Source organism: Protomyctophum parallelum, assembly GCF_964188405.1.
Source record: "Protomyctophum parallelum genome assembly, chromosome: 18".
Classification (NCBI taxonomy): domain Eukaryota; kingdom Metazoa; phylum Chordata; class Actinopteri; order Myctophiformes; family Myctophidae; genus Protomyctophum; species Protomyctophum parallelum.
Genome location: NC_139716.1, coordinates 37,112,385 through 37,126,252, shown reverse-complemented (window position 1 = coordinate 37,126,252; position 13,868 = coordinate 37,112,385). Strand labels below are relative to the sequence as shown.

General features: G+C 44.5%; 1 protein-coding gene across 1 annotated transcript in view; it reads right to left on the bottom strand.

Annotated features, from left to right (window-relative positions):
- ablim2 (actin binding LIM protein family, member 2) overlaps positions 1–7,092 on the bottom strand; it is a 92,312-nt gene extending 85,220 nt beyond the window's left edge. Inside the window, exons 1-2 of the mRNA XM_083789276.1 lie at positions 6,961–7,092; positions 461–607 (exon numbers count right to left, since the gene is read on the bottom strand). Coding sequence (XP_083645402.1) covers positions 461–607; positions 6,961–7,048 — 235 coding nt within the window. The 5' untranslated portion in view covers positions 7,049–7,092. The remainder of the gene's footprint in view (positions 1–460; positions 608–6,960) is intronic.
- Between the last annotated feature and the right edge of the window lie 6,776 nt (positions 7,093–13,868).

Genomic DNA, 13,868 nt, shown 5'->3' with positions numbered 1-13,868 from the left:
AGTGGACGTTCCCGCCTAACTTCCTGGTATGATGATGATGTCACACGCATACCCTCGATTACCTCAATGTACTAATAAACAACCAATCTGGGAGCCCATCGGCAAAAAAATAAAAAAAGTTAAATGCTATGAATTTGGCTCTGGGGGCACCGCCCGCGTCCGTGTGTTAAGCCCTGTATACAAGTGGGCATATATATATATATGTATATAAGTGACAAGACCAAAATAGGGACGCCGGGTTAACTTGAAAGTGGTCACGTCTCACGTTCAAGGTCATTCATTAGCAGGCTCAGCTATGTTCTCTGTGAGCTTGCACAACCAAAAGTGTCAAGTGGTCTCTGGCAGTGTGACAATTGTGTGTGTGTACTGTATGTGGGGGGGGGGTCCTAGGGGTCACGGGCACCGTTGCGGTAGGTCGCGGTGGGGTGGAGGAGGAGGTGGGGGTCGTGTTTCGTTATACCTTTGCAGACGAAGCACTTGATGTGGAAGTGTTTGTTTTGGACGCGCAGCACCTCTCCCTTGCACGGCTTCCCGCAGTTCTGACAGGGGATGGGGCCTCCCTTCTGCTTCTGCTCCAGAGGGCTGTGGACAGCCTGCTGCTGAAACACTGCAGAGGATGAGGAGAGAGAGAGAGAGAGAGAGAGAGAGAGAGAGAGAGAGAGAGAGAGAGAGAGAGAGAGAGTGTTAGATCATCAGGGAATTCCACAGGGCACATTGTGCAGTGCAATTCAGACGGTATGGATCTGGTCACATGTAGACGCGCACGTACATGTGCGCGCACACACACACACACACACACACACACACACACACACACACACACACACACACACACACACACACACACACACACACACACACACACACACACACACACACACACACACACACACACACACACACACACACACACAGGAAACACCTCTTGTTTCTTGTTTTCATCTCATCTGCATGCACATTAACAACATTCTCAAAACAGCTCTCTGCACTGCATGGGAAGAGGTCATCGATACATTTTGTTTCCGAGGCAAATTTGAGATTTTCTGATTACACACAAACATTACAATGTACTTGAATGTCAAGTCTCCAGGATTTCTTCAGAATATCACACTGATTTACATTTACGATACGACACTATGCTGTCCACTATAGGACAGTGGTTCTCTAAAGTTTTATTTGCAAGGACCCCCGTAACTCTGAGAGTGCATCAGGTTCCATGTGAACACTGTCAGGCTCTCTCTTTAACTCTGAGAGTGCATCAGGTTCCATGTGAACACTGTCAGGCTCTCTCTTTAACTCTGAGAGTGCATCAGGTTCCATGTGAACACTGTCAGGCTCTCTCTTTAACTCTGAGAGTGCACCAGGTTCCATGTGAACACTGTCAGGCTCTCTCTTTAACTCTGAGAGTGCATCCGGTTCCATGTGAACACTGTCAGGCTCTCTCTTTAACTCTGAGAGTGCATCAGGTTCCATGTGAACACTGTCAGGCTCTCTCTTTGCACGTTTCTGCTGATATTATTCTCCACTCATTTTGTATGTCCGTCCGTGGCAAAAGCCAATGGGGGGCTCCGATACATCCCACTCGCCCCGCTCCTAAACCTGCCAGAATAAAACATGAGATACCGGGGCCTAAATACAAGCACGTCATCCTCCCGAAAAACCAAACAATAACGTCCTAACCGACTGCCAACTTTCGGACTCCACTTTCAGCAGGAGCCCCTCTGGTCAGAATGGCCCTGGACATCTTTGTCCAGGCTGCCTGCATGCCCCCCCCCACGGCGAGGCCATGCCCAATCGCTGATACACCAGTTGACAAGCAGATCACTTTGAATAAGAGCTTCTTTGTGTCGTGTCCCCCCCAAAAAGAATCTCACTGCTGTGGCTGGCTGCCCAACCGGTTTTCAACGTTTCGTATCGTAGGGCCTCCGTGGATGGTTACCGGTAATTGGGGATGAAAAGGCAGGGGAGCTGTTTGCTGACAGGACTGATTCAGACTGAGAGAGAGAGAGAGAGAGAGAGAGAGAGAGAGAGAGAGAGAGAGAGAGAGAGAGCGCAGGAGGAGAAAGGAACATTGGGACATAGGGCTTAGCCTGCCCTGAATCTTATTTCACAAAATAGTAAATACTTTTCTGCATGATTCTCCTTTCCAATCGCTGTCTGTCTGTCTGTCTGTCTGTCTGTCTGTGCTCTGATGGTGATGATACAGTCTTTTTCTCTTGTTCCCTACAGGCGTAACCACTAGTGAAACCACTGTACACACAGTCACACCAACTGCACGGACCATGTGAAGAACAGGATGGCCAATAGGAAGTTACCAAACACTGTATTTCTCTCTCTCTCTCTCCAAGATTGCCATTATTACCATAATTAACATAGCAAACTCAGACTCTAAGAGGCATCACGAGTCTAGACACACATGTACAGGTTGCTATTTTTGAAAGACTTATTCAAGATTAATGATTGAAATATTGTTGAATAAATTCTGTAAACCTTTGCCCATGACAAGCCCAATATACTAGAGGCGACAGGTTGAAAACAGTTGACCGTTTCAATGTGTTTAGATGGTCCCAAGCTTGATCCCCACGCCCCTATTCCCTCCCCTGCACCTGTTTTCCATTCAAATCCACGTTCCTGAATTACTGACCAAAGCGAATAAAAAGCCTGAAGGTCCTCCTATCTAAAATTCCTGCGGTCAGAATATAAAATGTAACCAAAACACACATGGCAGTAGTACTGTAGGGTTTCCTCTGGAAGCCTTCAGATCCACAGCGGCAGACGGAGATACCAATCCGACGTGCATTCTCGGTTTACCTGCGTTCATGCGACCCCTGGAATACGAGCCGAATCAAGACTCAGATGCTTAACGTAAGCTACCCGTCTCGAGCGAAACATGTGTGCTGGACACCCAATAAAGACAAGAATTTACAGAGCAGAGTTTCACTGCCTCGTGAAATGAACCGGGGGGGTCGACGTGATTGTTGCCAGGTGGCAGAGTGAGAGATGCATCAGTCCGAGAGAGAGAGAGAGAGAGAGAGAGAGAGAGAGAGAGAGAGAGAGAGAGAGAGAGAGAGAGAGAGAGAAACCCCACAGAAGAAAATACTGTTAAAACATGCTAAATTATTCAACACTTTTGTTGTTAAAAAACTACAAATACAAGTGCACAAAGTGATAAGCTGTGATCTTTTACATTACAATTTTTGAATTACCACTGTATGAAATATATATACGGGGTTCAAATGATTTTTAGCTGGGGGGGAGTCGGGGACCACCTGGAACCCAGTCAAAGGACCCCTGGGGGTCCCCGGACCCAACTTTGAGAACCACCAGCTTGACCCACATGAGCCCCATGCAGTGTTCATATTCCGGGCATGTCATAAAATAGGCAAACATTCTGCAGAAACTAGCAGATCTATAAGCTCACGACACGTTGCACCGTGAGGCCATCGTTTCGGTGTAAGGGGGCCAAGTATGGACCCCTGGGGGACCCCGGTTCAACAAAGTTCATATAGGGTCTAAAGAAGGACTGATTGTGTATACGCGAGGGAAGCATGTGGCGGCAACCATCGCTATGGTTACGAGGGTTGCGTTCTCCTCCCTCCTGGTGCTCATAGACCAGCATGCATCGCTGCACCTGTTGTGAGGATAGTGTGTCTGCACAGTCCACACTTCCTCTCAGAACAACACATACTGGAGGAGGCAGTGGTGGCAAAAGTACCCACATGTCTTACTTAGTCAGTAAAAAGTATATCAATACTGCAGTGTAGAAATACTCTGTTGAAGACCCCCTGCTCTATACCAGGGGTTCTCAACGTCTTTGGCTGTGGGGACCCCCGGAAAATGCTTTGGCCGTGTCTCGACAAATATTGTTAACCCATTCTGAACGGGCACCCATTTTCATGTCAGCATCATGTTATGCTTTAGCTATTGAAAAAAATAGCAGATCTAATAGCAGATCTACAAGCTCATATCGCGCCACCGAGTGGCGCGATACGAGCTTGTAGGTCTGCTATTTTTTTTTTAATCGAAGAACGACTGACATTTTTAGAATCTGATCTCAGGTCAGAATGGGTTCATCAGACCAGTGTGTGTCCAGTGGAAACCTCGTATGAATCTGATCTCAGGTCAGAATGGGTTAAATATACACAATTAGAGAATGTGGATTTTGTTTTATTTCGAACGTTTGCCTGTGATCTCTCCTATACGGTACCACATCAATACAGCATGGAGCTGTGGACAAAATCTGATCCAAGTCCAACGATAACAAAATATTCTTGAGATGCTAAATTTATGCTCATGATGGAAAAAGTACTCCCAATGTTTCACTTTACTGTCAATACTGTAATGCAGAAGTACTCTGTGACATGTAAAAGTCCGGAATTCAAAATTTACTCGAGTACAAAGGAATTGGTACAAAGTACAAAGGTATTGGTATGACAATGTAATTAAGGTACCAAAAGTAGAAACAAAGCATTATGCAGAATGTCCCATTTGACACATTGTCAAATGTCTAAAATGTATTGAAAATAGCAGATCTACAAGCTCACAATGTGTCGCATCTTGACACATTGTGAGCTTGTAGATCGGCGATTTTCAAATGGCCGATATGTCTGTATATGTATATATATATATATATAGGGCTTAAGTGGTCGTATTGTAATAATACAAGTAACTAGTAACTAAAGTAGTGGAGTAACAGTACAATATTTGGATCTGAGACGTAGTAAAGTACAAATACCTCCAAATTGTACTTATACTGTAGCAGCATACTTAAGTAAAGTAAAATGTAAATGTACTTAGTTACATTACTTTCCACCATGTCCAAAACCATAACTTTTCAGGAAATTAAGAGATAAAAAGGGACCGGTGCTCTAAATGGCTCCAATGTATTATTTAGTAACAAGCTCTTGTCAAAACTTTTCATTGGTAAAATATTTATAGTCCAACCCCCCCCCCCCCCCCCCCCGCCCCCAGAAGCAAAGATTTGAGTTAAAAACGTTCACTGTGAAATAATTCATATATTCAAAGATTTGCACACATTTTCACGACTTTTCAGAAAATAGCAGATCTACAGGCTTGTAAATCTTGTCAGCTCTGTGGCCTTTGGTTGATGTGTGAGACTAATAACAGTGAAGCTGGACGATGAGAGGACACACTGCAGAGCTACAGTACTGTTGGTGAACTTAAAGGGATTGTGACATTAATAAAAAGGTTTTGGAATTGTTCTTATTTTTTTTAGGTTTTCTAATCTCAATTGCACCCAAAAAACATGAACTTTTAACATTCAGTAGATTTTCTGTGATCTGGGGTTTTCTGGCTCAAACAGGTGCTCTGATTTGCCGGCAGTTTGTGATGTAAGATCCTGCAAATCCCATATATGTCAATGGAATTTGCCAGCAGATGTCACTGTTTTGCCTGTTTTCATTGTAGCTCAAAAGGCTTCCAAACCCCAAAGAAAACTTCAGACCACAGAAAATCCACTGAATATTCAAAGTTCAGGGTTTTTGGGTGTAATTTCATAAAACCTAAAAGAAAAAAGAAAAAGAAAAATAAATGAAAATGAATGTCATAAAACCTTTAAGGAAATTAATAATGAGCCATATCGCTCTCCTATCGCTCTCATTTCCTGCTTCATACTGCACACTCATGGCCACCGCAGGGCAATAACACAGTAGTCTAATATCATCATGTGATTCTGAAAAGGATACTTGTAACAATTTATTCATTGCCCCTCTCTCTCTCTCTCTCTCCCTCCCTCCCTCCTTGTGGCACAGGTAAAAGTTACAAAAAAAGTTTGTTCTGCTTTCTTCAGACATTATAGAGTGTAGTTTTCATACTAATAGGACAATAAAGATCACACCCGTGTGAAGTGAGGGGCACTCTTATGATCATTTTGTTTGTGTTTACACAATGTTTGTGTTTATGCAATGTTTGTGTTTATGCAATGTTTGTGTTTACACAAACACTCAAAACTGGCCATTCATTGTCAAGGCCTTGTGTTAGGACAAACACTCAAAACTGGCCATTCATTGTCACGGCCTTTGTTAGGACAAACACTCAAAACTGGCCATTCATTGTCAAGGCCTTTTGTTAGGACAAACACTCAAAACTGGCCATTCATTGTCAAGGCCTTTTGTTAGGACAAACACTCAAAACTGGCCATTCATTGTCAATGGCATTCAATGTTTGTGTTATAGGACACCGTTTACACAAACCCTCAAGGCTTTTATACACCATCTAATCTGCATGGTCCCTGTAAATGGTGCTGCATTTATATACTATATAGATTAGAGTACTATAGATTCATTCACCCATTCAAACACACATTTGTACACCGATGGTGGTGGAAACCCTGCAAGGCACCAAGCTGCACGTCGGGAACAATTAGGAGTTCAACTGGGAAGCGGCTGCTCTACCTCCTGAGCCCATGGCGTCCCCTCTCTCCCTCCCTCCCTCCCTCTCTCTCTCCCTCTCTCTCTCTCTCCCTCTCTCTCTCCCTCCACCATGCAGTTGTCCATATCATCAATCAGCCGGACGGTGTGTGTTCTGTGGGCTGAGCGTGTTGGTGTGAACGTTCCAACGTCCCAAAGGTCACAGTCAGCCACCACGGCAACCAGGCAGCAATCTGAGCTATGCACCGCCACATTGCACTGTATCACCCACTGTATCGCAACCTCTCTCTCTCTCTCTCTCTCTCTCTCTCATAGCACGGGTGTAGCGCGTAGCATATAATGCATGCTCCCAAGTAGTATGGCTTACACATGGCCAAATATACCCCATGTGGCTATATGCGAACGGTCTTTACAGGTTAAGACACACACACACAGTCCGATATATGCAAGCACTCTGCAGTCTTTGTGCACACATACAGCGCACACACACACACACACACACACACACACACACACACACACACACACACACACACACACACACACACACACACACACACACACACGGTACCTATACACGAACAGACTTCTCCACACGAGTGCCAGGCGGCCCCTGCGAAGCAGCACTCCACCATTGTCGTAGTTATACAGTGGCACATGAATACGGGCGGCCGTACAGTATGTGTGTACCCCGAGATTCCTTCTCCGGAAGCCGCACTTCTGTCTGACTCTCTTTCTTTCTCTCTCTGCACCCCTCCGGCCCCCCCGGTCCTCACGGCCGCCTGTCGTTCACCTAAAAATAGAGCGCTCCCTCGACCCAGGGGGATTCCACGGTGCTGTGCCACATGCTGATGGGTGGGTGTGAGGGGGGGGGGGGGGGTGTACAGTAAGTGCAGGGATGGGCTGCATGGGGCAATCAACACTCACATTACCCCCCCCCACCAGAGGGTAATGACCTTGGGGGTATAGGCTTTGGCCGATATCATGGCCACAATCTAATTGTGAATTTTTGCCCCCCCAAACTGTACTAATTGCAGTGCATTCTTAATTTCTTCAGACTGAGCTAAAAGCAATAGAGTTAGAGAATTGAATGACCTAGTATGTTTGATTATTCAACCTATATTTGATTTTATCTCAGCTAGCTGTGAGCTATAATGTTGTCGATGTCTGTCTGTCTCCTTCGTCCCAATCACTAGCCTACATCTCAGAGCAATCATTTTGTTTAGTCATTTTGGACTAGCATTAGGCCACGGTTTGCACTCCAGTTCCACCGCCTCCCAAAAATCCACCTGTGCCACCATGCCAGAGACGTGACCTCGTGGCATTTGACCTCTCAACCCTATAAGGCCAACAACTACAGAGAGCTGACCTTCGACCTAGCCGGGCTGAATATACGCTACAACAGAACTGAGGCTTCTCAAAGTGGGGTGTGGGTGTGGGACCCCCAGGGGTCCTTGACAGGGCTCCCCAGCTAAATGAATGAATATAGCACTACAGTATATGGCACAGTAGAGGACACAGTCACTACTACAGTCCAACATTTGGTTGGACAGCTGGTAGCCGGTCCCACACAGCCACAGTTCTAAAGATTTTTTTTTTTGCGGCTTACGCCTTTTATTGATTTTTGAAGGGACAGACAGTAGGCTGACAGGAAACGGGAGAGAGATGGGGGGGATGACATGCAGTAAAGGCCGTGTCGGGTCCGGGAGTCGAACCCGCGGCACACTGCGACTGGATTACCAGTCCGGTGCCCAGACCGTTACGCTACGGCCTGGGCCGATATAAATACATCTTGTAACAAATTTAGTTTCATGCAAGAAACAAGCAATGATGGATAAAATGGAATGGAATGGAAACAATACAACTGTAACGAATGGGGGAAAGCGTCACAGACGCTCACAGTCAAGAAACAGTAAATTGAAACAGAACCGGAAAATTCATGGAAGAAAGAAAGGAGCCAAATAAACCTACTAATCATACATCATATATCATCTCATTCCGGCCAATCAGAATTTGCGTCCTCACCTTCGTCTTCAATGTTTGTGTTTACACTAAAAATTGTCCATTCATTGTCAATGGCCTTTGTAGAACAAAGGTTGAGGCCTCTAAAAAAAAATATATATATATATATAGTTGATATATAGGGCGTTTAAAGTGGTTAAAGTGATTTTTGATGCTATAACCAAGGTCTTGTGGGGGTCCCCGGACCCTCCTTTGAGAACCACTACACTATAACAGCACTACAGAAAGACAGAGAGACGCCTCAAAACCAGCCTCTCAAAAAAAGCATTTCTCAAGGCGGGCAGAGACACAGTCCAGGGAATGTAGGCTGCTTTCCAAGATGCACCAATCTGAATGAATTCATGATGAATATGGGCCTTTGTGTGCATAACATATGATTGCCTCTGTCTGCTCCTGTGACAGTGCACTCAATGGATCTGTTCTTCCAGACAGAAGAGAAACCCAGGACAGCGCAGGACGGGGTGATAACTGCTTCCCACATGTTTGCTGCAGCTGCCTCCGTTGGAATGTTTTGGCTTTTTGTCTGACTACACCGATATTTGGAGCGATGGATGTCGGGACCACATCTGACGCGATAGGTCAAGCAGCTGGCACTGTGGCCAGGCTGTCACCCACATTAACAGTCACCTTCCAAATCTCGTTCGCTAACACAGGGCTTCTAAGAGTCGGTGCCGCCGTGGCACCCGGTTGCCTTGACGCCAAGTCCAGAGGTGCCTCGGAATACTTATTTGATAATATTTGGAAATTATCTATGTCACTTCCGTTTAACCTTATTCAAGGGGCAAAAATACCCCGGGCCTTAAACTGGAAGTTAGTCAAAAGTTAAATGAATTCTGTAATCATGACCAGCGATGCTATTCTTATGAGCCGTGAACATTGACGTTTTGGTCATGAACACGATCTGGGAAAAGAATCCCGATGTCACAAATTGTATTGTCATGAACTATAATCTGTGTATACTTTTATTATGTAGTGATGCCCTAGTGTTTCCTGTTCCGTCTAGTTGTTTGCCTGTCTTACCTCCTTGTGATTACTAGTTTTCTCCACCTGTGTCCTGTTGGTCTCCCAGCCAATCCCAGTGTTGATTGTTTGTTCTGTTCACCTGTGTATTGTGATCCCTGTGTCTAGTTAAACCCTCAGTTCCTTATGTTCCCTGCTTGAGTATAGATGTTGTTATGGTGATCTGTAAGTAGTGTTTCCAGTCCTGTGTGTATTCTATCCTGGGTTTTGGGTGAATAAATCCCTCATTTGACCTCCTGCCTTTGACCAGTCTGTTCTGCATTTTGGGCCCTACTTCTGAGTCGCACCGTGACACCCGAGATATAAGGGTTTTAAATTTTCAGCTACCATTGAAGTCAACGAGGTCACTTTCATTGACAGGCCGACCATTTCCGGTTTATCTCCGAGCAATGGAGACGCTGATCGCCGGTAGTTTAACTAGATATTTTTCACATAACACATAAAACACGTCTTTGGCGCTCTGGGCTTTCATGAAAATCAACCAAATGTAGCAGATGTACAAACTCCCAACACGTTACAACGTGACGTGTTGCGAGCTTGGAAATGTGAATGTTCCCCCGAAGAATAGGAATGCTGGGGAAGTGGTTAAACGCCAAGTATAAAAGTTACTTTGTCCCAATGGAAACAGAAATTCTCTCCAGTTTTCATTGTGACATACTGTACTGTATCTTTGAGGGGAAAATGTACATAATTACGTACCGTTAATATGACAAAAGTTGCTATAAAGTGTATGTAATTCAGGGGTGCCGTGGATGAAAATGTCATTTACTGGGGTGACCTGAGCCACGTCTCTACACGATCGAGCAATGCGATAGGTCAAGCCGCTGGCAGTGTGGCCAGGCCGTTGCCAACACAACAGTCACCTTCCAAATCGCATTCGCTCACAAGCTAACACATACGCCCTCAATTCTAATAGTTCATTCTAGACTGTCCGTTTAAGCAGAACGCTGTACACTGTTCAGACTATGGGTTCAGAGAGTCCGTCACAATTATTACATGATCTAATCGCAATTATCTGAGATAATCGCAATTACCCTTAATAATCAGTCAATCGTTTCCAGTACAAAATTATTACATTTGTTTGTAATTCTTTTGTATATTCAAGTCATTTGTCATATCTTCCCTGTGCTATTTGTGATTACAAAGCCTAAAAGCCAAACGTTAAAAGCCTAATTAATGTTGCCAAAGAAACACAATTAAATCGTTAATCGCAATTATTTGTGTGGAAATTAAACTTAAATTTAGAATTCACGACGCATCCCCTCACCCAGTATACGCACCCCCTCGCCCAGCCTGCTCCTTGTGACATTTAATTCTTCATGTCAATATGTATGTTAATTGAATCGATTTCTGTGTGCAGTATGATTGATGATGTTTTAGACCTGTGTATCTTACATCACGCCCTTGGACGGGACAATGTTTTGCCCACCATCATGTAATTTCTGTATCTCATCTCAGGCTCTGCCTCAGGCGGTGGGCTAGTAGTGATCAGATGATGTGTCATGCTTGCTTACGCAGATTAATCTATCTCACTGAAATGTGCCTCTCTCCCTTTATTTCACCTCTCTTCTGGTCCTCTCTCTAGCACATGCGCACGCACGCGCACACACACACACACACACACGCGCTACTATGTTATCGCAGGTATCAGATTCAATGCGTCATACTGTCTTATAACACCATGTTGTCATTGTGTAAAATATTATGAAAAGAGAAAGATTGTAAACAGAACGATCTGTGTCAGAGTGATGTCCTTCATTATGAGAAGAGAAGAGAAGAGAAGAGAAGAGAAGAGAAGAGAAGAGAAGAGAAGAGAAGAGAAGAGAAGAGAAGAGAAGAGAAGAGAAGAGAAGAGAAGAGAAGAGAAGAGAAGAGAATTGAGGGTTGGGTGTGCTGTCAGCAGTAAGAGTGCTGTGTGCTGTATAATACCAGGGATCTTGTGACTGCAGCATGCACACGCGCACACACACACACACACACACAGTGACGCAGCAGAAAATCACAACACAACTCAGCTCAAAGCACCTGTGTGTGGGTGGGTGTGTGTGTCTGCGTCCGTGCACGTGCGACATGTATACAGGCATATAGTGTAGGTAGGGTCGTTTGTGTGTGCTTGTGTGATTGAACCCTTGCTGCTAATTATTGTTTGAGACGTAGAAGGAGGCGGAGCAGGCAAAAAGGCTATCATAAGGTGCAATGAAAGAGTGGATGACAGTAAATTAAGAGAGACAGACAGAGGGAGAAAGACAAAAATTGCCTATAGGCACCCTGTATGTATGTCCACCTGTTTGTTTACTAGCCAGCGAGGAAGAGAGCGTGACTCATGGACAAAAGCCTCTCTAGAAAACATGGAGTCAGCACTTTAAGCAAAAACACCATGCTGTACAGTGTATAGTATACATTATGCCAGGAATGGTAGTGTAGCATAAGGGAGACAGAAACGATACAGTACAGGTCCTATTATGACACACACACACACACACACACCCCTTCAGAGATAATGATATGCTTTTAAGCGCCTTTTACTTTACAGCGCTCCGGTTCTTGTGTATTTGTATAACAAAATCCTGACCACGTAAGCGCATTTCTATGTCTCGTCGTATAGTGGTGTTGCATGGCAAATATAGCTGCTCTTCAGGCTCATATTCATGAACTTACAGTACCTCAGAATACCTTCCAAAAGATTCTTGATTGATTCTCGTTTAAGAAATTATTGTTAATCATACAGTCATGTCATCGGGACTTTAACAACCAAGTGAAGCCTAGGTGTTTCCAACACCTCAAACAAAACATTACATAATGATAATACCAGATATAGCCTGGTATTATAATACCAGCCTATAGTAGGACTAGTCTATGTACATTGTAAATGTCTAGCTTTCAAAATGAGATATTATTTGCAATGCTCTGGAATAGATGCCCAGACTGCAGTTTTCATGCTATGAAAACAAACCCAAACTAGAAAAAGTGCCCTTCCGGGCACAGGTCTCCACCAGGTTATCCACAGATCCGTGCAGTTAGAGGTAAAAACACTTTTCGGCCAGTTATAGCGCCACCTTGAGGCTGAGTTGAAATTGTTCATGTGGCATTTCGTCCTCGGCCTAGTGGGAATGTGGGTGCACAATTTCACGGAAATCACGCGATGTGTTCATGATTTGCAGCATTTTGTTTGAAACTGAGCACTCCTGTGAACTTTGGAAGCCAATCTTAACCAATCAGGATGGAGTCTGATAAATCTGAAAGACCCGTTTCGTTGAATGGCTCTAGAGAGACTGTGTACCAATTTGCGTGATGTTTGGACAAAATCTGTAGGTGTACTGTGCAAAAACGTGTTTTGCACAAAGCGGCCTCCTGGTGGCGCTATAACAGGCCGTTCTGGAAAGTTTGGGGCAGAGGTTCATGGTTGGCATCCAGGGAGTGTGTGTGCAAAATATGGCATTGAAAAACTTGTTTTGCACAAAGCGGCCTCCTGGTGGCGCTATAACAGGCCGTTCTGGAAAGTTTGGGGCAGAGGTTCATGGTTGGCATCCAGGGAGTGTGTGTGCAAAATATGGCATCGACCGGGTTAACGGTGGCCGAGATTAGCTGTTCACGGACACACACACGGACACACGGACGGACGGAGTGCAAAACATACTCTCCCCACATGCCTTCGGCCTGGTGGAGACAACAAAGCAACTAGGCCACATATATACAAAACAAATGTGGAACATTTTGAACATATATTTTTAAACATTTTAACACCACAAATCTGGTACAGGGGTCACAAAATACAGGGGTCCGTTGACAAATACTTAATAATGTATTAAATAAATGTTAAAGTTTAAGAACCACTGGTTTAAACAATATTAAGAAGCAAGCAACTACACTTTAGCAACAAGCCCCCCCCCCCCCCCCCCCCCCCCCCCCCCCAAAGAAACTACTCGCAATACCCATATTAATTTACAAGCAACTTTACAGGAAAAAAAAGTCCGAAGCGGACATTGCAACACTGGCTTTCAGCTATTTTGAGCACTTGTCCTGACAGCCTCACACAACCAAATTAATCAGGCAATACTGAAGACCAGGGGTGACCCCAAAACTTTTTGACTTGAGACTTTTAAAATTACCAGCTCAACAGGATCTACCCACCCAAAAAACGATTACCCCATTGCTGACAAAAATGGCCTGAGGCCCGGGTCTTTGAAATAGCCCTTCGAAATGGAAATAATGGGGGGGAAGCCTTCTCCCCTTTCTGTATGGATTTTTCTGGTTTGTTGCCTCACACATTTTTATGTTTATTATAATACTACTGACTTTTGCAAGCAACACTCTTGAAAACAGTCATTATCTCAAATAATTGCCATCATGCGATTATGCATTCATTGTGACAGGCCCTCGGAAAGGCCAGTATACACTAGCGTTATTGACCTTCAACCCAGCTCCAATTATCACAAC